At 46.5% G+C, this 23200-nt stretch overlaps 1 protein-coding gene across 6 annotated transcripts in view; it reads right to left on the bottom strand.

The window, feature by feature from the left end:
* The window catches only part of LOC134968915 (ovochymase-2-like), a 235824-nt gene that overhangs the window by 103965 nt on the left and 108659 nt on the right, over positions 1 to 23200 (bottom strand). For all 6 annotated transcript variants that reach the window (XM_063944490.1, XM_063944489.1, XM_063944493.1 and 3 more), the window contains 2 exons: positions 1954 to 2087; positions 69 to 209 (listed from right to left, as the gene is read on the bottom strand). In XM_063944490.1, the coding sequence (XP_063800560.1) occupies positions 69 to 209; positions 1954 to 2087 (275 nt within the window). The remainder of the gene's footprint in view (positions 1 to 68; positions 210 to 1953; positions 2088 to 23200) is intronic.

The following is a 23200-nucleotide window of genomic DNA, read 5'->3' as shown; positions in this document are numbered from 1 at the left end:
AAATTGCAAAACCTTCCATTACTCTCATACAGAGTGGGAAAGGGGATGTTTGCATTGGGTAGCATCACCTGGATAAAAGTTTGGTTCTACTGCCAAATAAGATAGAGCAAATCCAGTCCTGTATTCCTGGAAATCCGAGATGAATTTCAGGGAGATGTCCGAGTTAGAGACGAGAATGGGCCGAGGGGGGACGTTGCCGCAGAACTTTCCTGAAATGAAACAAAATCTCATGGCAATCTGTAAATGACAGTCACTGCACCAGCTTGTCAGTGTTACTTATATATCGGTGCGTATGAAACATAATTCCCCTTTCAGACAGAAGCCCGGCTTCCATACAGCTTCTCATTCCATCGGTGGAATGTACTAAACCCTTAAATACGATAAAAATCCCAGAAATACTATTTTTGGGGGTTTTATAGCATATTCTACATGTACCAAGCTCATACTAGTCTACTCTCCCAGAATGGCTGGGAGGCTCCCGAAAATTGGGGGGCAGTACGGCACCCCTCCCCAGGGAAGTAAGCAAGCATCCTGCATCCCTCTCCCCAGCGCCTGCAACCACCCTTTCATCCACTTACCCCCAGAGTGATGACGCGATTTGCGCTAAATCATCGGAGCTCCACTTTATAATACTGATAATATGGGCATTGTAAAACGGTGGGTGGGATGATGATGCAATTGCATCTCCACGCCCCCTCCTGTGCGACCTAGCAATAAGTAGGCAAGTATGACCAAGCTCCTGATTCTGATGCATTCCGGAGCTTGGTCACAGTGGGTATCCCCATCTTTGGGTGGCATTACCCAAAAGTAGCCTATGGGCTTCTATCGCAATATCCCCCCCGAGAGGGTTCCAATCAGATCCCTCCCAGCAACACCTGCGGCACGTGCGTTATTGGACACATACATAGAAGGTCTCCCAGGGCTAAAACACGGAAGTCCTTCTATCGCAAAAAACAGATAGTGAGGGCTGTCCTTTGCAAATTTCTTGGTACATACCGTCATTATTTACTTCGGTATGTACCCAATAATTGGCGGGATATACCGCATTGCAGATGTGATGTTTAGTACATCCCGCCCCATATGAGTAAGAGTATTATCTGAATCACAGGATTGATGAGCATTAGAAATAAGGGAAGATCTTGTTAAAGTTTTCATTTATATGAATTTCTGTTTCCCATGTCTGTAGGAGTGACCGCAATGTGGAGTACGATCATTTAGGTAACTGCTGCTTAAAGTGGACAATAGAGCTCAATTATCATGCCCTGCACTGAACTCTCCAACCAATCGGAGCTCAAGGCAGACATGATGCTCTGTCAATGGTGTACAATAACTCCAGCGCTCCATGCAGCTGATAAGGGACACAGCAATACTGGGTTTATCCACTATGCAAGACCCCACTATGCTCTCCACAGCATGCTTGGTGGTTGACGTATGCAGTGAATCCCCATTTGGCCTTTACATGGGAGCATGATGGTATCCCAGCTGTTGGGATACCAGCGGTCAGGAGGCTGATGTCGGTATCACGACAGCAGGAATACTGGAGACGAGCGTTACATGTCCCCTCGCGCATTGGGACCAGTGGCGACCGAATATTCCACCTTGGGTGGTGGCGTGGACCACCATGCAAGTGGGGATTTCAGCCATCCCGACTGCCGGTATTTCACTGAATGTCGAGATTCCGGCGTCAGTCTCCTGACAACCGGGATCCCGACAACTGGCAAATTGAATGCCTCCCCTTTACACTAGGCTTGGCAAGCTTTTGCCTAAAGAGCTAAAGGTCCCAGCATGCTTTGCAGGCTTCTAGATGGCAAATTTTTGAAGTTGAACAATAATCGGGGAGCCACATTGCCTATTGCTAGTTTATTCACTGAAGCACATTACTTGCATTTAATGTTAAAGAACTAATGTTTATGGCTCAGTCATTTGATACAGCATGTACAGTGTGTGACTCACCAATGAGATGGATTTCCTTGGAATATATCGCCAGGTAGTCTAGGTCACAAGAGTAATCCCACTCCAGGTTGAAGCGAGTGAAGGTCAGTAGAATATGTTTTCCTTGAGGGACAATAATCATCCATCTACAGTTCCTGGGACAAAGAGTATTTCACAGCATGGCAGTGTATTGAGCAACAAGAATGATCAAATGAGTAATTGCTTAGTTTCGATAACTGTTCTGCATGGTGATCCCATGGCTACGTCTCCATGAAGATGCCACAGGTAAAATAGTACCCACAGGTAAAATAGTACTAGAGTTATATCTTTCAATTTACTCATCTCTCTGTCTGTGCAGTAGTTCAATACATGTATTCTCTACTGCCAGGGTTGGACTGGCCCACAGGGGTACAGGGGAAACCACCGGTGGGCCCCACTGCATGTGGGCCCACATCCTCCACTAGGTAGCAGGTTCCAGACTGTGCACTTGAGTTATACACTATACATGTGTTGCATTATTATACTGCACAGTACTATGGTGCACTGCTGTTATTACTCTGGTACATTATCAGGCATGCACTAGCTGTATTTACTATATATACTTATCAAGGGGCCCAGACCATACAGTTTCTAGTGATTAGACAAATCTCTATGGTGGCTGGCCATAGCCCTAAGCATGGGCTTCTACAACTGCCCCCCACCCCGTTGGGCCCTTCATCTCCCAGTCCGATACGGTCTACTGCTCCAACACAGACTCAGGAAGCAATGTGGACCTGCAGTTAGTTTGGATCTACAGTTCCTCCACAACTACAGACCACAGGCTGCATTCCTGTAAATTTGTCAGACAATGTTCACACTACTGCGTGCTATTATAAAAGCAAAGGGTAAGCATTATTTGTTAACAATTAAACATTTGGCAACCAAAAAAAATACTATTTATGGTCTTACCTAATCCTTTTCTTTGAGTCCTTAGTGGGCAATGGGATCAAAGCTGGGTACAGGATGGATGGGATGCAATTCGGGCACCAAAGGGTTACATGTTTGTACCCAGCAGCTGTCAGTCTTCTGTCCCCTATACCCCGCCTGAGGCCTGCCAGTTTTAGTTAGCAAGCCCACGGCAGAAGTGAGAAAGGAAAAGGAAGGAAGAACATCACACACACAGAGACATTTGCATCTGGGAGTTGTACACACAATAAGCAATATAGGAACAAGAACCCGCAAGTCAAGTGTGCCAGGGAGGGTGCCCTGTGACCCCTATGGACTAAAAAAAAAAGGATTTACCCATAAATCCTATTTTCTTTTTCGTCCACTAGGGGGCACAGGGATCAATGGCCTAAAGTTGTCCCCTCAAGGGTGGGGACGCTCCTAAACTGTGCTAAGAACCCTATGCTCGAAGGCAGCGTCAGCCGACGCAAGGGTGTCAAATGCATAAAACCTGATTAAGGTGTGGGCAGGGTATCACGTGTCCGCCTTGCAAAGCTGCACTGCAGAGGCCCCACGATGAGCTGCTCAAGAAGCTCCAACTGATCGTGTAGAGTAAACTGTCACCCAGGCAGGGGTACGAAGGTTCGCTGCTGAATAGGCTTGGCGAACAGCCAAATGGAACCACCTGGCCAAGGTCTGTTTTGAAGCCGACCAGCCCTGTTTGTAAATATTTTATAAAACGAACGGGGAATCTGACCTGCAAATCTCCCTGGTCCTGTCCACATATATGCGGAGAGCCGACACAACATCCAGAGAGGTCTGTGAATTATCTGAATAAGATGGGACCACTATCTCCTGATTGACTTGAAATCTTGAGACAACCTTGGGCAAGTAATTCAAGCAAGTGCGAAGGACCGCCCTGTCTGCATGAAACACCAGAAATGGTGTACGGCAGGACAAGGCACTGACATCCAAACAGGGTCGGACTGGCCCACAGGGGAAATCACCGGTGGGCCCTTCTGGCTGTGGGCCCTCCTCCTCCGCTAGGGATCAAGTTCCAGACTCTATCCTAGTGCACTTGAATTAAGCATTATACATATGTTACATTATAATTCACAATATTTTGGTTTATTATAGATATACCAAGGGGCACAGAACATGTAATCAAAGTCAAACCTCTGTGGTGGCTGGCCACGCCCCCACTGGAACCTGGCTACACCTTTAAGCATGGGCCCCTACAGCAGCATTCCCCCAGTGGGCCCTTCATGCCCCAGTCCGACACTGCATCCAACACCTTTCGGGCTGAGGAGATAGCTAAAAGGAAAAGGTCTTCCACGTGAGCCAACGGAGATTTACCATGAATACAGGTTCAATAGGAGCGAAACAGAGAGCTGTAAAAACCAGGGAAAGGTCCCATGGGGCTACTGGAGGCACAAATGGAGGCTGAAGATGCAGAACTCCCTGTAAAAAAAACTGAAGTATGTCAGGCATGTGGGCCAACTGATGCTGAAAAAGAATGGACAGGACAGAGACTTGGTCCTTTAAAGATGGGAGTCTGAGACCGAGCTCTAGACCAGCCTGAAGACAAGCCAACAGATGCAAAAGCCTATAGTAGCGCAGATTGAAGCCTCAGAGAACCAAGCAAAGAAAGTCTTCCAAACCCAATGATAAATCTTGGCTGAGTAAGGTTTCCTAGCTCTGAGCATGTGGTAATGACCCTTTTGGAAAAAAAACTTTTTCTTAAAACGAATGTCTCAAGAGTTTCAAAGAGAGATGGGCCGAATCCAGATGAAGGCAGGGGCCCTAAGATAGGGTATCCGACCTCTGAGGTAGGCGCAGCAGTGTGTCGATGGAGAGACTCAAGATCTGTGTACCACCTGCGACGAGGCAAATATGGTGCCACCGGAATTAATGAGCCGCCTTCCCATTTGAACTTGTATAGAACTCACGGTATCATCTGGATTGGAGGAAAGACGTAGATGAGCGGGTACATCCATGGAGCTGTCAGCGCATCTACCAGAAAGGCTGCGGGATCCTGTGTGGCACCTGATGGTTGTATCGAGAGGCCAGCACATCGATGTCCAGAAGACCCCAACTGTGGGACTTCCCAGTTGAACTTCCCAGTTGAACACTGCATATAGAGCGGGTAGATGACGTTCCGCCCAGTGGAAGATGTGTCTCACCTCTTGCATGGCACCAGGAGTGTGAGAGACGCCCTGATGGTTTATGTATGTGACTGCCATCACGCTGTCCAACAGAACTTTGACTGGTTGACCCTGGAGGAGAGTTTGAGCCGAGCGGAGCACTGCCCGTCGCTCCAAGACATTAATGGAGAGGTACCTCTCCTGTGTTGACCAGCAACCCTTATACGTCTACCATCCACAGACAGTCCCCCAACCCTGAAGGCTGTCATCAGTAGTGATCAGGACCCAACCCAGAATCCAAAAAGAGTGACCCTGACTCAGGTTGGACTGGAACAGCCATCACCTGGGGAAGTAGCGAACCTCCCACGAGAGGACATGGTCTGTGTCTTGATGTGCAGATATGAGCAGTTCCACTTATGCATGTGTAGTTGCAGAGGATGGGAGTGGAATTGAGCATACTCCACCATGTCAAATGTGGCCACCATTGATCCCAGAAGCTGCATGTAGTCATGAATGGACACCCTGCGATGCCCTAGGAAGGTCTGAACTTTGGACCACAGGACCCAAATTTTGTCCTGTGGGAGGAAAACTCTCTGAGATCGAGAATCTAGTAGGACTCCCAAATGTAACATTTGCTGCGAAGGCATTAGAAACAATTTGCAACAACTTACCTTCCACCCTTGAGACTGTAGAAGATACACCATCAGCTGAATGTGGTGTTCAAAAACCTCAGGTGACTGGGCCACAAAGAGAAGATCATCTAGATAAGGCAAGATCCTGACCTCTTTGCGGGGTAGGTGTGCTGCCATGACTGCCATCATTTTGGTAAACACTTGTGGAGCCGCCGACAAAACGAATGGTAACGCTTGAAATTGGTAATGGTCTGTTTGAATGGCAAACAGGAGGAAGCATTGATGGTTGGGCCGAATAGGGATATGTAAATATGCATCCTGAATATCCAGGCCAGGGATGGCATAAAGTCCCCTGGGGCTAGGGCTAGGTTGATGCATCGAAGAGACTCCATACGAAATCTTGGAATAAGAAGATACTTATTCAGATCTTTCAAATTGAGAATGGGGCGGTACGTGCCATCCGGCATCTGAACTAGGAAGAGGGTGGTATAAACACTTCGTCCCCTCTGAGCCGGGGAAACCGGGATGATGACTTAGGAGACCAGGAGGAAGCGTACAGACTCCCGTAGAGCTGCTGTCTTCATGGGATCCCCCAGCAGACCCATGGTAAAGAAACGCAGAGGTGGGCGCTTTCGAAAATGTGAGAGTGTATCCCTGAGAAATTACCTCTCTAACCCAGGAGTCCAGTGTGGTCTGTCCACTGTGAAGTAAAAGACAGAAGTCTGCCTCGCCCAGTCACATGGCTGGCTTGTTCACCTGTTTGGTGCATGAGCGTTGGGTAAACCAGGGTTGAGAGAAATAGAGAGAGGGAGGAGGAGTAACCCTGAGGCAGTCAGTTAGCTCGACGCAAGCCTCAGGGGTGGGGAAGGAGCTACAGGCGAGGACAACCTGGGGTGGATTGATACACCGTTGTGGCTCTCACCAAGCTGGGAGATGATCCACTTACCCTCCGGACTCTAGTTGCGGTTGCAGACTCCTGGTGCTGTGTGCTGTCACAACATGGAGTCTTTAGAGGGTGTTTTTTGTAAGAGAACAAAAAGCAGAAGTTTTGTCTTTTTGGGGGCACTCTTGAATATTGATGTATTATTAAAATTTAACTTTTATTAAATATACTTTAAAACGTGTATTTTTGACTACAGTTCACCTTAATTATTTACAGTTTCTTATTAATCATTATATTGTTATAATTCAACTAGGTGATTCATTGCGCCCTACGGGCGCTCTTCACACCGTCGTGAGGGGCTATGCCCCCTTAACCCTTGCATGCCCTTGTGGCGCGCAATATTTGGATTATATGGAGTATTACCTCCAATCATAATCGTGTGAGTGGTTAAATATTGCACGGACAAAGGGCGTGCAATGGTTAAGGGGTTGCAGCCCCTTGCAGCAGCGTGAACAGCGCATGCAGGGTCTGATGAATCACCTTGTAGGCACTGTGGTTGGGGGAGTGGCTAGTGCGGCGGAGACGCGGATGGGGGAGGGGGTCCAGGGGTGCCGCGGGTGGGAGAGGGGCGGTTGCCGGGGTGCCGTGGGTGGGGGTGGGGCTGGTGCAGTGGTGCCATGGGTGGGGGAGGGGCGAGTGCGTGGGTGCCGCGGGTGGAGGTCCGGAGTCACTGCGGGTGGGGGACGAGCGGCTCCGGGGGTGCCGCGGATGGGGGAGGGGTGGTTGCAAAGGTTCTGCGGGTGGGGGAGAGGAGGTGTAGGGGTGCCGCGGATGGGGCCCGGAGGTACTGCGAGTGGGGGAGGGGCGGGTAATGCGTCTCCTCCTGGAAGCAGCTAAGCTGCAGTCCTTCCTTTAGCAGTGGTCTCTCGGAGACTCGCACAGCAGCCAAGCAGCCAGTCACTATTGTTAGCGCCGGTGTCCCAACGCGCCGCATTACAGAGAAGAAGATTAATTCAATAAACTACAGCTCCCAGGAGCCCTTAGCGCCGGAATGCTTCAGCGCTAAGGACTACTGGGAGCTGTAGTTTATTTAGTGCATCTACTTCCCTGTAATGCGGCGCCGGCGCATTGGGACACCGGCGCTAACAATAGTGACTGGCTGGCAGAACTGACTGACTCGCTGAATCAATGTTAAAGGTGAGAGTGCTGTGCAGTGTCAGTGACCCTGCACACCCACTGCATTGCACAGCACTGTCACCTTTTACATTGATTCAGCGCCCAGACATTACCCTCTGCGATATCACCCACTCTATCCGTTACATTAGCCATCTCGGGGCTTCTAGGCCGGCCGCCCAGGTGCTGTTTTGCGGAGTCAGGGCCTCTGGAGATCTGGGTGCGGCTGTAGCGGGGAGGCACTTCTGTGACATCACATGCGGAGGAGGCTCCGGAGCTCAGAGAGCAGGGCCGTAACTACGCGTGTGCCAAGTGGGCTTGGCACAAAGCGCAGTTGCCCTGAGGGCGCACGGCCAGCGGCATGTAATGAGTCAAATTGACTTATTATATGCCGCCTGTTCTGTGCTGTGCGCCGCCGCGCTGTGGAGGGAGAAGAGAGCAGCGCCGGGCAGGGGAGGAGGAGGAGGGAGGAGGACTGGAGCCGCAGCAGCGCTATTTCATTGGTAGTAAGCGCCGCTGCAGCAGCCCCCTCTCCTTCCGTATTGGCTGCCTGGCGCTGCTGTGGATGCTGGGATGTGTTTCCTCCATCCCAGCATCCACAGCAGCGCCAGGCAGCCAATACGGAAGAAGAGGGGACTGCTGCAGCGGCGCTTACTACCAATTACATAGCGCTGCTGTGGCTCCCTGCTCCCCCCTCCCTCCTCCTCCTTCTCACCTGCCTGCACCGAGGAAGCTGCACGAGGAGCCTGTCAGCGGGGAGATGGTAAGTATCTCTCTCTCTCTCTCTCTGACACCGTCTGCCATAATGTATAAAAAGGGGGCCTGGCTGCCGCAATGTGTAAAAAGGGGGACTGGCTGCCGCAATGTGTAAAAAGGGGGACTGGCTGCCGTAATGTGTAAAAAGGGGACTGGCTGCCGCAATGTGTAAAAAGGGGGACTGGCTGCCGCAATGTGTAAAAAGGGGGACTGGCTGCCGTAATGTGTAAAAAGGGGGACGCTGTCTGCCGTAATGTGTAAAAAGGGAGACTTTCTGCTGTAATGTGTAAAAAGGGGAACGCTGTCTGCTGTAATGTATAAAAGGGGCTCTACCTGGTGTAGTGGCACTACTGTGCAGCGTAATTTGAATAATGGAGACTACTGTGCACCGTAGTATGAATTGCTATTATTTTGTGGCCATGCCCCTTCCCCATAAGGCCACGCCCCTATATATTTTGCGCACGCCTACTGCGCGCACTGCCCCTATCTTACATGGCGGGGGGGGGGGCGCCAATGTTGTGTCTTGCACACAGCGCTAAAATGCCTAGTTACGGCACTGTCAGAGAGTATGCGGCGCAGGGAAGGCTATGAAAGCCTTCCACTGTGCCGCTTTCATACACATCTATGCCAGTGGCCGCAGCAGCTTTTGTTCCACCTGCGCCGCGGCTAGGGAGCGGGGATTGTTTATGCCAGAGGGGCAGGCGGACTGGCAGCAGGACACAGGACGCTGCAATAAAAGGATTTTTCCCCCCTCTCTCTACAGCGCAGAGACTTGCTGCAGATGCAGTGGCATACCCTCCAACTGTACCATTTTGTCAGGTACAGTAGCTTTTTTTTATGGTCTGTAACGATTTTTGGCTCTCCAAACTTCCATTGAAAGTATAGGAAAAGGGGCGTGGCCACGCCACTTTACCAGTGGCCATGCCCCCTTTTCAAATTTGTAGCGATTTTTATGTGTAAATTGTTGGAGGGTATGTTGCTGCAGATGCAGTGGGCCTATTTTGGGTGTGGACCTGGAGCTGCAGCTCCATCAGCCCCATTGTTAATCCTGCTATGGGAACACACACCAGCCAAAGGGCAGAGCCTCCCATTGGATGTAACCTGTGTGGGAGGGCAATCCTCGCCCAATCAGCTGTGGACTGGGTGTGATAGACCTGCTGCTAGCCCAATGAAGACTCCTAGCCACGCCCAGTGTTATACACACAGGCACAGAGTCACAGATCTGGGCAGGTATGGGTTGTTGGGTAGACACAACTTAGGTCGACAGTCATTATGTCGACCATGGAAAGTCGACATGCATTAGGTCGACAGGGACAATAGGTCGACATGGTCATTGGGTCGACTGTACTAGGTCGACATGGTTTTTAAAAAAACTTTTTTTGGTGTTGTTTTCTTCGTAAAGTGACAGGGAACCCCAATTAGTGCACCGTGTCCCCTCGCATGGATCGCTCCGCTACCGCTGCACTCGGCACAGGTTACCGTTCCAATTGTAGTCCACGTGGATCGTTAAGTATGAAAAAAATCCAAAAAAATGAAGATGAAAAAAAGTGAAAAACTCATGTCGACCTTTTGACCTGTCGACCTAGTACATGTCGACCTAATGACCATGTCGACCTAATGCATGTCGACCCTCAGTGGTCGACCTAATGACTGTCAACCTAAGCTGTGTCGACCTAACGACCGTATCCCGTCTGGGCTATTATATAGGGGATGGGTGAAAATATAGACACCCTCTGAGATAATAAATGACGAATCTCATATGTACAATACTTGCTGTAAAAAAATCTTTTTAAACAAGAGTTTATATGGAAGTGGCTATAATGGATACAGATACAAATTTCTATCTAGCCACTATTAAGCACAGCAGGACACCTCATATTGTCTTGGTACTATTGTGAAAATTTCATACAAAACCATTATTCCTTTTTAAATTTGTTAACACAAAGACATAGAAAGAAAAAACCTCCAGCAGGCTCTTAATGATTATACAATGAAGAATGCCTTTGTATGCAGAGCCAGCAGACAATTTAAATATAGAGGTCAAATTAGGTTAGGATCCCAGCACAACATGGAGTCTCACAGCAGAAGTCACAGACCCAGTTGCTGGTTCTGCTGCCACCGGGTATTGGAGTGGTGGTATGGGCATCTGTACTGCCGCTCATAGAAAAAGTAAAGAAATAAAAAAAAATTGAAGTAACCCGAGTGCTAGAAGAAAGCCCCCCCATGGCAGTGCCCGCTGTTGCCAGGTCTCGGCCGGGGGCAGAGTGTAGGGGACAAGAGGACCAAGGGCTGCTGGGTATGCAACCCTTTGGTGCCTGGACTGCATCCCATCCATCCTGTACCCAGTGTTGATCCCTGTGCCCCCTAGTGGGGAAAAAAAAAGTGTTTATAGTGATCGGGCCCATTTATCCATCCAGTGGCTAGGCTTCTTATTACCCGTATTCCCATACAGCATTCCCATTTCTGCTCTACTAGTACATCCAGAAGAATCACGGAGTTCAAAAAATCCTCCCAACCTCCCAGAAGAATTGACCATGGATGGAACATTGAGAGAATTTAAGCCATGCTACATGGGGGAAGGGGGGTGCCAAGGTATGTAAATACCAGGCTTCTTCTGTAAATCTGACAGCGTATGGCTGCACCAATTTAGGGAAGTGGCTTAACCTCTTTGGTGGGATCTACCCCCACAATCTTGGCACACCTAGAAGGACTTGACCTGTAATGAAAATTGGGTCATCATGGCCCAGGCACCTTGTGTGTGATGACAAGAGTTACATCATTGCCCTTCGCACTTGTCTTTTATTTATCCTCCCCTCTAAAATCTGAACTTACAGTATCATAGGTCAGTCTTTAAAGGTGTGAGCAAGGTTGACGTGCCAGCTTGTGCACGCACAGTGGAATTGGAAACACGGATTCAGGCTTCCATTCCACTTATGAAAAAATAAGACTGAATTATGTTTTATTCCCTTCACTGTGTGTAGGGAGGGGGGACTTGAACGCTACATACATTTTAATACTACAGAGGATGAGCCCCACCTGTCCTTCACAATGAAAGGTATGAAAAAAAAGAAAAACCTTCTTTCCGTTCTCCCAACAACAGATTGGGAAAGTGGGCGCCGGCTGCAGAGTACATGAGAGTGCACCCATATTAGAAAGAGGGGCATTTTCTCTTACAAATGTTGGGGATCTTTAGTACTTATTGGGGGATATGTATCAAAGCTGTTTTGCGCTAAAAACAATTAAAAGACTTTTCTCGTGTTTCTATTGTGTATTTTTTTTCCCCGACAGATGTATCACACGATTTATTGCATTTGTAACAACACAGAACAGTTCCGAAACCAAAGAAATTAATAGAAGTGTGATAAATTTCATATGTATTAAAATTTTACCTATAATTTTTGCACGTCCTGGTTTCTGAAATTATCAGCGTTGTGTTATGTACACCAGTGCCTGCAGGAATGTACTGGTGTCAGAACTGTTATGCACTCCAGTGCCTGCAGGAATGTACTGGTGTTTGAACTGTTATGCACACCAGTGCCTGCAGGAATGTACTGGTGTCTGAACGGATAGGTATGCAAAACAAATGAACTCACAGACAGACTGGGGAATATGACATTACGTACACAGAAGGTGATAGGGTAACAAAATACACACAAAGTGAACAGAGAAGCCCAGAGGCTAAGGAACTGGGTGTCTCCCTAGTATTAGTAATGCTCAGATGGGAAAAGCAAGATGTTGTGTTTTAATACGTAGAGAACCCGAAATGCTGTTGCTAAGGGCAACAGCAAAACCCTAAAGGGTTACCAACGGGTGTGGCAGTAAACTCCTTGGTCAGAGATGGAATGATAGACACAAGGAGAGTCTCCACAATCCTAATTCTCACTTGCAGTGCACAGGTTCAGCTTACTGCCACTAAACTGACACCTGACACCTTGCACAGTGAGACAGGATTTTGGCAGGCAAGTCTTAGAATACAGCCGCAAACTTGCTAAGTTCACAGAGTAGTAAAAGAACCCCAGCAAGTTAAACGACTGACTCCAGTCTTACTGCTAGGTCTGGATTGGCAGAGTGTAGTACCAAATCCCCAGGCCTATTTGCAGTAAGCAACAACAAATACAAAGCTACACAGTACTGGCTAACTTTCAGGAACTGACTAACCAACAAAGATTCAGCAGCATCTGCTTAACCTGAGAAGAAGCCTTATAAAGCAGGTGCTGTCCACGCCCCACTCAGACCTCACAGACTGTGAGCACAAAAACCAGCACCGGATCCCCTGCCGTGCACAGAGCCTGTAACCACTGCACAGCAAAAGACCCGAACCGGAGTATCAGCTGCGCTCAGGTTACTCCGCTAGCACTTGTCTCCCGGTTGCCATGACGACGTGGCAGCACAGGAGACCCTAACACGTTGTTAGATGGCATAAATGGGAACAGAATATTTTGACATTTGTGATTAGCATTGTAATTTGCTAATTATTTAGCATTTAGCATATACATGGTTGGGTCACATTATTATGACCAGCTCCTATATTTGATGTCGGCAACGCGTATCCCATGAAGTACGTCACGTGTTGTGTGCGCTGGCTTTGTGGGTATATAAGGTGGGCGATAGGCCATCTGCACACATATCACTCGTTGCTGTCATGGGTAAAATGAGTGATTTTGGGCAGAGGGTGGCAGTATTCCTGAAACAGCGCAGTTTGTGAACTGTGGTGTGCTGCTGTGGTGCAGGTGTATCGTAACTGTACAAATGGCCCCACTGGCAATAACGGACATGGAAACTGCGGAGCACCATGTGCCATTGATGTGAGAGGTGAACGTCTGCTATGAAGGTGCGTGAGGGCCGACCGACACTGTACAGTGGAGCAGCTCACCTTCAAAATGTACCTGTGCCAACCTACCAGCACCTTGTTGAGTCACTCCCAGCCAGTCTAGCTGCTGTCCGTGCTGCACACGGCAGTTACTCTGGCTATTAGCTGGTGGTCATAATAATGCGACTCGACCGTGTAGATATATTTTTCTGCTACAGCTTAGTCAATTGTCTGTAAGTTGTGTCAGAAATATATGCACAGACGTGTTGTGTTACTTATATTGTTTTTACTTTTCACATAAGGTACATATCTGAAACAGCAGAAATAAACATTACGGGTGGAATTCCAATGTTTGAAAAGTTAGTTGGGTGTCTGTTTTTTCCTGTCTATTAGATAGGAAAAAACATACTCCCAACTGACTTTTCAAACATTTCAATCTCCCCCTAAGAATTGATCATCAATGCATATCAGTATAATCACAGAATTAAGAATAAAGACTAGCACCTCTCATTGTGTTTAGAATTAGGGTGTGACTTGGGGGTTTCCCATGCCCTGGAATTTGACCTTAGTGTTAGGGACCCACCTGATCATGTCACCTGGACGTGGTGGCTGGGTTCATATACTTTTGGCCAAAAGTTATGCCAAGCAACTCATTTTGCTCTAGGTCACATCGCAGAGTTTACTCTTATTATTATTGTTATTAGCAGTACTTGGTGCCAGCGTGTGCACCTGCAATTTTTTTTCTGTGTATCTCCCCCATACTGACTTGAACACACATGGGGGCACATTAGTTTGAAAGAGGGGAGCTCCCTCTTTCAAATACCGTGCCCCCCAAGTTAATTCCCATTGAATGGAGACCGTGAAAGCTTATACAGTAGTTATGCAAAAATTCTTCAAAAGCTCTCATGTAAATGACATTAATAAAACTTGAGTAAGTTGGGTAACTAGTGTAAGTACTTAATTTGAAATATTACTGACACTGGTTTAATTGTCTGCCAATTTTTTGCTCACAGAAATGAAGCTTGTGTATAACGGTTATTAGTGCTTTCAAGGTGACTTTCAAAAATAGTCCCCAGTTGCAATGCCCTTGCTGATAAGTGAGGAGATTACAATGTAATGTCCTGTCCTTCAAGGGAGATGTGGACTGGTCCATATAATCACATTTAGGGGGAGATGTGCTAAGCCTCAAAAAGTGATAAAGTAGGGAGAGATAAAGGGGACTATGCATGAAGCAGTGATACCAGTGGAGAAGTGAGCCGGTGGAGAAGTTGCCAATTTATACACCTTGTCCATGTCCTGTAATGTTCTGTACTGCAAGTTCCTTTTTCTGGTTTTGTTCATACTGTTTCTGTACCTTGTAAGGCACCATGGACCCCTTGAGGGGCCATATAAATAAAATATAATAATAATACGGTCTAGTGACATAACTGTGGCAGCCATTATGGGCAGTACCACTACATTACGCTTCAGGAATGCTTCCTAATAAGTAGCTGAGGGTTGAAATGTTCGATTAAGTCATTGGCTTGCCCACCATGGGTGAAGATGAAGGGTGGTCTTAAAGAACACATTTTATACTGCTCTACAGGAACCTTTCTAATTTTTTTTTTATTTTTTTTAATTCTCTTTATTTGTAAAGGTAGATCAGAGACAAAAAGAACATTTGTGCAGTCAAAGAACATATAACTGCTTCGAACAGAACATACTCATAAAGAATCAAAAATATCTGGCAATATGGGTAACCATACAACTGCTACCGAAATAATAGTATCAGCAAACCCAAATATTGGTGAATATCGTCCTACCAGTGGTGTATCTATAATGGGTGCAGCCCAATGGAACTGCACCCATTTCATCTATACTTACCTTTCCGGTGTCCATCGGCGTCTCCGCATGTGGGCCCCCTTCTTCTCCATAGCCGGCAGCGTAGTTAGTGCTCTGAGCACTAGAGAGACTCTGACACTATGCCAGAGTCTAAAGCGCTTATGCAGGTCTCTGGAAAAATGTCTGCCACGCCATTTTCCCGGACACCTGTGCAAGCGCTGTTGTCTCTGGCACTATGCCAGAGTCTCTCTCGCGCTCAGAGCACTGACTGCACTACCGGCTACGGAGGACGAGGAGGCCCACACGCAGAGACTGCACACGGGTCCCTATCCTCCGTAGATACACCCCTGCGTCCTATCACCAATTTTGTCTGTTTTGTAGTTACACAGGAAGTACAACAAACAAAAACATTGGCGAAAAGGTAAAATAGGAAATCTAGGACGGGAAACAAAAAAAAAAAAGACAGGAAACACAAGGCAGCGGGTTTACGAAAGCACTAATCATATGTTAAAAAGGTGTAAAGTCATAGACAAGTAGACGCTGGGCTGTAAGCAATCAATAAGAAATGCCTAATAACTGCAAGAAAATGTATTCAAGACCAAGTATGCGCCTATTATAATGAGAATACCAAGGAGTCCATACTACATGAAATTTGGGGAATTTGGCATGGAGGTGGGCAGTAATACTGTATATTCCATAGAAGCAGTATACCAAACTCTATTGATTAAAGCAGCAACAGTAGGTGCTGCAGACCGCTCCCAGTCAGTAGCAATAAGAAGTTAAGCAGCATTAAATATGGGACCACATAATTTATTACATGGTTTAGAAGTGTCTGGGAAAGGTTTACAAAATATAACATGCAACGGGGGTCCTTATAAGGTATATTATCAAACAATCGGCCCGTCAGTGATAATACGTCATCCCAATATGTAGAAATCATTGTACATTCCCACCAAATATGAAAGTATGAACCTTTTTGTCCACAGTGATGCTTGCAAAGGTCTGAGGCTGACAGATAGAGTGAAGTTTGTCAGGGGCCATACACCATCTAGTGTAGAGCTTAAAGGAATTTCCCCTGAGGTTAGTGTTAATGGATGCCTTAGCTACCAGCTGCTGAATATCTCACTAGTCCTCATCATCTAGGCTTCTACCCAGATCAGCTTCCCATGCCAACTCGAATGGTTCTTTCTGCTCTGGAGGAGACGTTTCCAGCAGGGAGTACAGAATTGAAATTGCCCCCTTACGCCCAGGATCATAAATGCAGTGATGTTCAAAAGGGCGGGGTTCCCTAAATGCATGGGATTTGCTGAGGGAGGTAATAAAAATGGTAACCTGTAAGTATGCAAAATTATGTCTATACTGCATCCATATTTCTCACAGACATCTTCAAAAGTGTGAGGGGCGAAATGTACGTTATGGTAAGAACTTACCGTTGATAACAGTATTTCTCCTAAATCCACAGTTTCCACAGGAATCATTGGGATATGGTGGAGCGACAGCGGATTTGCACCAAACAGTCAAAGTTTTTCGGCCTCCCAGCATGCAAGGGGCCCGTCCATATATCCCCGCCTCCTGGCTCAGGCAAATCAGTTGTTTTCCAAATCTCAAGGCAGGAGCATCATGTAGGCAAGAAGAACACACATGCACACCCTTCCGTACAAGAGGGAAGAGGTTAGTGAGTAAAAGGATTCTCAAATCAGGTGTGTCAGGGTGGGATCCCTGTGGAACCTGTATTAGGAGAAATACTGTTATCAATGGTAAGTTCTTACCATAAGGATACATTGGGATGTCCCAAAGCAATTTAGTGGTGGGGACACTCCTGATTAGACAGGAGAATCCTTCGCCTGAATTCAGCATCCTGAGAGGCAAAAGTGTCTAGGCATAATGTCTAATGAATGTGGAAATGGAGAACATGTGTCTACCTAACATATCTATTCTGCTGAAACAGCACATTGTGTTGCCTATAATGGCCTACCTTACAAGTAGAGTGAGCAGAGACATTAGCCGGAGACAGGGAGATCAGTTTGAGGATATGCTTCTGAAATTTTCATCCGAAGCCACTTCACCAGTGTCTGCTTATCCTCAGGCAATCCTCTCTTGTGAAAATCATAGAGAATGAAGAAAGAATTTGTCTTTCTGATAGCACTGGTATGATCCACGTAGATCCTTAAGGCACGGACTACGTCCAACGATGCCTCTCCCGCAGCAAAGTCCAGCCCCTAGAAGACCGAGACTACAATTTCTTCGTTAAGATGGAATTTAGAAACCACCCTAGGAAGATACTCAGATTTGGTTCTGGAACTGCTTTATCTGGATAACAAAATCAGAAATGGAGGATGACATAACAATGCCCCTAAATCTGAAATTCTTCTAACTGAAGCAAAAGTCAGTAGAAAGAGAACTTTAGCTGTCAACCATTTAAGATTCATTCTTTCAAGTGGTTCAAATGGGACAACCTGAAGGGCCTTTAGGACTAACCTAAATCCCAAGGCCCTGTAGGAAGAACAAAAGGAGGTCGTATGTGCAGCATTCCTTGGAAAAAAAATGTGCACATCCTGTAGGTAAACAACTTTCTTTTGGAACCATACAGTCAATGCTGACACTTGTAGTCTCAAGGAAGTCAGCCATAAACCTTTATGCATTCCTGCCTGAAGGAATGCTAAGACTCTGGAAACTCTGAAAAACCAAGGGTCAAATTGTTGATCCCTGCACCATTGAATAACTGTAGGTTTGCCATATTTGGTGATAAATGTGAGCGGAGGAAATTTTCCTTGCTCTGAGCATAATTAGAATTACCTGTTGTGAGAGTCCTCTTGCCTTCAGGATGAAAGGCTTGAGAGTCACTTCGTCAAAGACAGTCCATCCAGGTGTTTTGTGATAACCAGGACCCTGAGACGGTAGATCTGGCCGTTAAAGGAGTAGAAATGGAGCATCCATCGACATCCTCTGCAGATCTGTGTACCAATGTCTTCTGGGCTAAGTCGGAGCTATTAGAATCACGGCACCCTACCTTGTCTTACCTTTCGTATCACAAGGAGATTGGTGAAAACACATGAACCAGACGAAAGTTGACAAGTCATCCACAAGATCGCTCTGGGATTTGTTCTTGACCTGTATGCGAAACCTTTGTTGTTCTGACAGGAGGGCATGAGATGTATCTCCGGTAACCCCCATTAGCTACCAGAGTTTTTAAGACCTTGGGGTATAAGTCAATACATTTACCTGAATGGTGAGTTGACTGAGAAAATCTGCTTCCCAGTTTAGGACTGCCAGAATGAGTAGTGCGGACAAGGCTGGATAACGAAGTTCTGTCCACCTTAAAGTGTGACTTACCTTCTTCATTATGCTATGGCTGCAAGATCGTCCCTGATGGTTGAGGTATGCCACTGCCACTGCATGTCCGAGCAGATTCGATCTGGATCATCAGAAGGATATCTTTGCCTGAATAAATGCCATATATATGGCCCGAGGCTCCAATATATTTATTGACAGGCAACATTTCTTCCTTGGTTCATTGCCCCTGGAAGCAACTCCTTCCTGACACTTCACCCCAGCCCCACAGGCTGGCATCCATTGTCAGAGTTGCCATCTGGTATTCAAAGGAGCCTTCCTTTGTCCATGGTAGGATGTCCAAAAACCATCAAGCTATTGACCTCCTTACTTCCAGAGGAAGACCATAATCTGCACTTTCATTGTCTGATGAAAAACCTTTCTACTTGGAAATTATCAAACATTGCAGATGTATCTAATGGAACTAAGTATACTCCATTATGTCCAATGTCTACACCATCAGACGCATTACCGCGTAGATGGATACCATTTGACTGTGTAGCATTTTCTGAATCCTTAAGTGAATTTTGGATATTTTGTTCAGAGGTAAATTAGTCTCTGAATACCCAATTCCAACACAGCCCCCAAGTGAGTCATCCGAAGGAACCAGAGACGACTTTGCCCAATTTATGAGTGAACCATATCTCTGTAACAAGCTGTTGTCTGTTACAGATGACTGTGAACAATTCCTAAGACTGTGCCAGGATTATAAAATACTTATCTCCTGTTAACAGAGATAGGATGCCATCACTTGGTGAAGACTCTGGGAGCTGTGGTCAGCCCAATGGTAGGGCCTGAAATTGAGGCTGGAGGATAGCAACCTAACATAGCGGCTATGTGGATAGGCATCCTGAATATTCCGGAATGCCTGAAATCCTCCTGCTCAATGGCAGAAATAATGGATCGTAAAGTTTCCATATGAAACCCGAGGCACCCAAAAGTACTTGTTCAGTGCTTTAAGAAAGATTGAATATGGGCCGGAATGACCCATTTGGCTACGGGACTAGAAACAGTTTGGAATAAAACCTTGTCCTTATTGTGCAGGAGGAACTGAATTATCACTCCTGACTGAAGCACCTGAATTGCCTCTTGTAAAGCCCTAATCTTCGTTTCCACTGAAGACGGGCTGGTACAATTTTTAATGAGGGTCTGTCTTAAAAACCACCTACAGCACTTGGTATTACCAGGTGGTTTACCATCCAAGTACTAACCAGGACCAACACTGGTTAGCCTCAAAGATCCGATAACATTGGGCATGTCCAGTGTGGTGTGGATGTAGATCATACCATGAGATACTGCCTTTTTCACCCAGACATCTGTAGTAGACTGCTGCCAGCTCTGTGCAAACTGAAGAAATCAGCCTCCCACCCTGGGTCACCCAGGTGGAGGCCCTCACCATCAGGCTGATGGCTTATCTTCAGATTTGAAAACCGTTCCTCTGGTAGCCCAATGCCTTACAGTCCTACCAGACTTGTTGGATTGGGACTGTTTGTCTTTTACCCTCTCCTTTTCTTTGACTCCGAAAGGACCGTAAAGCTGGAAAATAGGCTTGAATGTTTGTGTGAAAGGAACTTCACTTTCTTGGAGTCTGATTCCAAATACTGTTAATTCTTTACCAAAAATAATATTTCCAGTAACAAATATAAGACTCCAGAACTTCCTGGATTCTGAGTCAGCTTACCATGTACATAGCCAACCTGCTCTGCGAGCTGCTGCTGCAGCTGCTGTCTGAGAGGCAGTTGTACCCATATTCAGGTCCGCTTATCACTGCCTGTTTGATAGCAAAATATGGAATTTTTGTTTTCTAGATGCCATTGAAAGATCCCCTTTCAATGCATCAGCCCAGGCTGCCACTGCTTTCGCTATCTGAGCTGAAGCCAAGGCTGGTCTAATGATTGTCCCAGACAAAAAGAAAAAATGGTCTTTAGAAAACCATCGAGTCTCCAATCCGTGAGATCATTAATTTATGTTGAAAACAAAAATAATATAGATTTTCACAGCAATATAGATCTGCGAATCTACTTTGGGAGCCACCCTTGTTTTTTAAACAGTCCCCAGCTGGATGAGGATAATTGGATTCCATTTCCTTAAATTCTAACTTCCTATTGGGCATAACCCAACATAATTTCCATCAGCTGTTTTGGGACGTTTGAACACAGCTGCCTTAGTTTCTAACACAGGCTCTGCTGCTTCTGAGGATAGAATGGCTTACATAGCACTAATTATCTCAGGTATGTCCACTGAGTTGATATCCTTCCGAAGTACACTGAGTCCTCAGCTAAACATGTGTAGACTGTGAAGATGTTGTATCATGTCTATGTGATTTACTTACCTTTGTTATGAGGCTTCCATTCCCTAGGAGGATAACCTCAGAATGAAAGTTGCATGTAAGGGTTAATAATAGGATAACCTATAGCTGGTATAGGAGCTGGCATTATCTGCTCAGCTACATTGGATATTGTCTGTGCAAAGTAGCCCATGAAGGTTCACCAGAACCTGTGCCTGCCTCAGTTACTTAAGAGGCTTTGGAGACAACTAAATCATTTTGCACATAATCCCATTGAACCAATCCTAATAGGTTAACCTAGCTCTGCAAGACAACATGAAATAAGTGTTGGTGCTGCTGTGGAAAGTGTATTTTCCTCACCCTTGCCGCTCTTAGACATGATAAATAAATCACACACCTTTACAGTGTTATTACACAATTTGTGACTGTAATTACTTAAAAATTTTTTAAAGTGACATACAATCCAACACTACCCTGCTTTGCACCAGCATTGAGGATCGGAATACACAGAAAAACTGACAGTTATTATAGTAAAGTCAGCAATCACACTAGCAGTCAGTCACAGGTTATACATAAGTATAATAAGCAATATGAGCACATAATCAACTACTAATACATAACAAGTATGTAGGAGAAACATATTACTGCATTACCTTATATAGGAGTTTTAAACGTATTCAGTTGCACAGCAAAAGAAAACCACAGCAATAATTATCAGACTCATATGCATCAGGCACTTTATCTAACTATTCGTACTCAAGGTAGATAGATACTTAGTGCTGTATTACCCGGCTCAGTAGAGTGGGATACAGGGAGACTCACCCTGCTTCCAGGACCGATCAATACGTTTGCGAACGATGAGTGTATTCAGACGCTAATAGTGTACACAATCGCTTCGTGAACCTATAGTGAACACAGACGCTCAAGTGAACACTGACGCACCAGTCACACAGCCGCCTGTGCTGTGACTGGGTCCCCTGACTACACAGCATCTCACACGGAAGCGGGAAAACAATTAATGGAGACTCGAAGGAAACTGGTCATGATCCGGGCGGAGGGATGACCAAGGGAGCATCTGACTCCCCATTGCTGACATCAACCATAGGGATCGCGGCCTCATACTACCCCTGGAGGCTATGATCCCTAAGGCCTAGCACTGGTGCACTCTCTGTGGCAGCCGCTTCAGTGACTGTTTGGTAGTCTCCTCCCAAAACAGTATGGCAGTGTCTGCGTTCCCCCTCTAAGAGGAATAGATGCCTTACCTTCTACACGTGCTCCGGCCACAGCCTGGTAATGTCTGCTGGACCTGCTAGTATATCCGACACAGACGCCCACCGAAACAGCACTGTACGCGTGGGTAAGCGTTGTCGCGACCCGGTGGGGAGTTGTTGGAGCAACTCTTTCTAAGGTACGTATAAGACGCTTTTTAGAAAGAGCACTCAGAAAAATTAATAAGACTATAAAAATAAAAATAAGATTTTACTTACCGATAAATCTATTTCTCGTAGTCCGTAGTGGATGCTGGGACTCCGTCAGGACCATGGGGATTAGCGGCTCCGCAGGAGACAGGGCACAAAAATAAAAGCTTTAGGACTAGGTGGTGTGCACTGGCTCCTCCCCCTATGACACTCCTCCAAGCCTCAGTTAGGATACTGTGCCCGGACGAGCGTACACAATAAGGAAGGATTTTGAATCCCGGGTAAGACTCATACCAGCCACACCAATCACACCGTATAACCTGTGATCTGAACCCAGTTAACAGTATGACAAACGTAGGAGCCTCTGAACAGACGGCTCACCACAATAACAACCCGATTTTTTTGTAACAATAACTATGTACAAGTATTGCAGACAATCCGCACTTGGGATGGGCGCCCAGCATCCACTACGGACTACGAGAAATAGAATTATCGGCAAGTAAAATCTTATTTTCTCTGACGTCCTAGTGGATGCTGGGACTCCGTCAGGACCATGGGGATTATACCAAAACTCCCAAACGGGCGGGAGAGTGCGGATGACTCTGCAGCACCGAATGAGAGAACTCCAGGTCCTCTTTAGCCAGGGTATCAAATTTGTAGAATTTTACAAACGTGTTCTCCCCCGACCACGTAGCTGCTCGGCAGAGTTGTACTGCCGAGACCCCTCGGGCAGCCGCCCAAGATGAGCCCACCTTCCTTGTGGAATGGGCCTTGATAGATTTAGGCTGTGGCAGGCCTGCCACAGAATGTGCAAGTTGAATTGTGCTACAAATCCAACGAGCAATCGTCTGCTTAGAAGCAGGAGCACCCAGCTTGTTGGGTGCATACAGTATAAACAGAGAGTCAGATTTTCTGACTCCAGCCGTCCTTGAAATATATATTTTCAATGCCCTGACAACGTCCAGCAACTTGGAATCCTCCAAATCGCTAGTAGCCGCAGGCACCACAATAGGCTGGTTCAGGTGAAACGCTGAAACCACCTTAGGCAGAAACTGAGGACGCGTCCGCAGTTCTGCCCTGTCCGAATGGA

Source organism: Pseudophryne corroboree, chromosome 11 (assembly GCF_028390025.1).
Source record: "Pseudophryne corroboree isolate aPseCor3 chromosome 11, aPseCor3.hap2, whole genome shotgun sequence".
In the NCBI taxonomy this organism is placed as follows: Eukaryota; Metazoa; Chordata; class Amphibia; order Anura; family Myobatrachidae; genus Pseudophryne; species Pseudophryne corroboree.
This window is presented reverse-complemented; position numbering and strand designations above follow the sequence as displayed.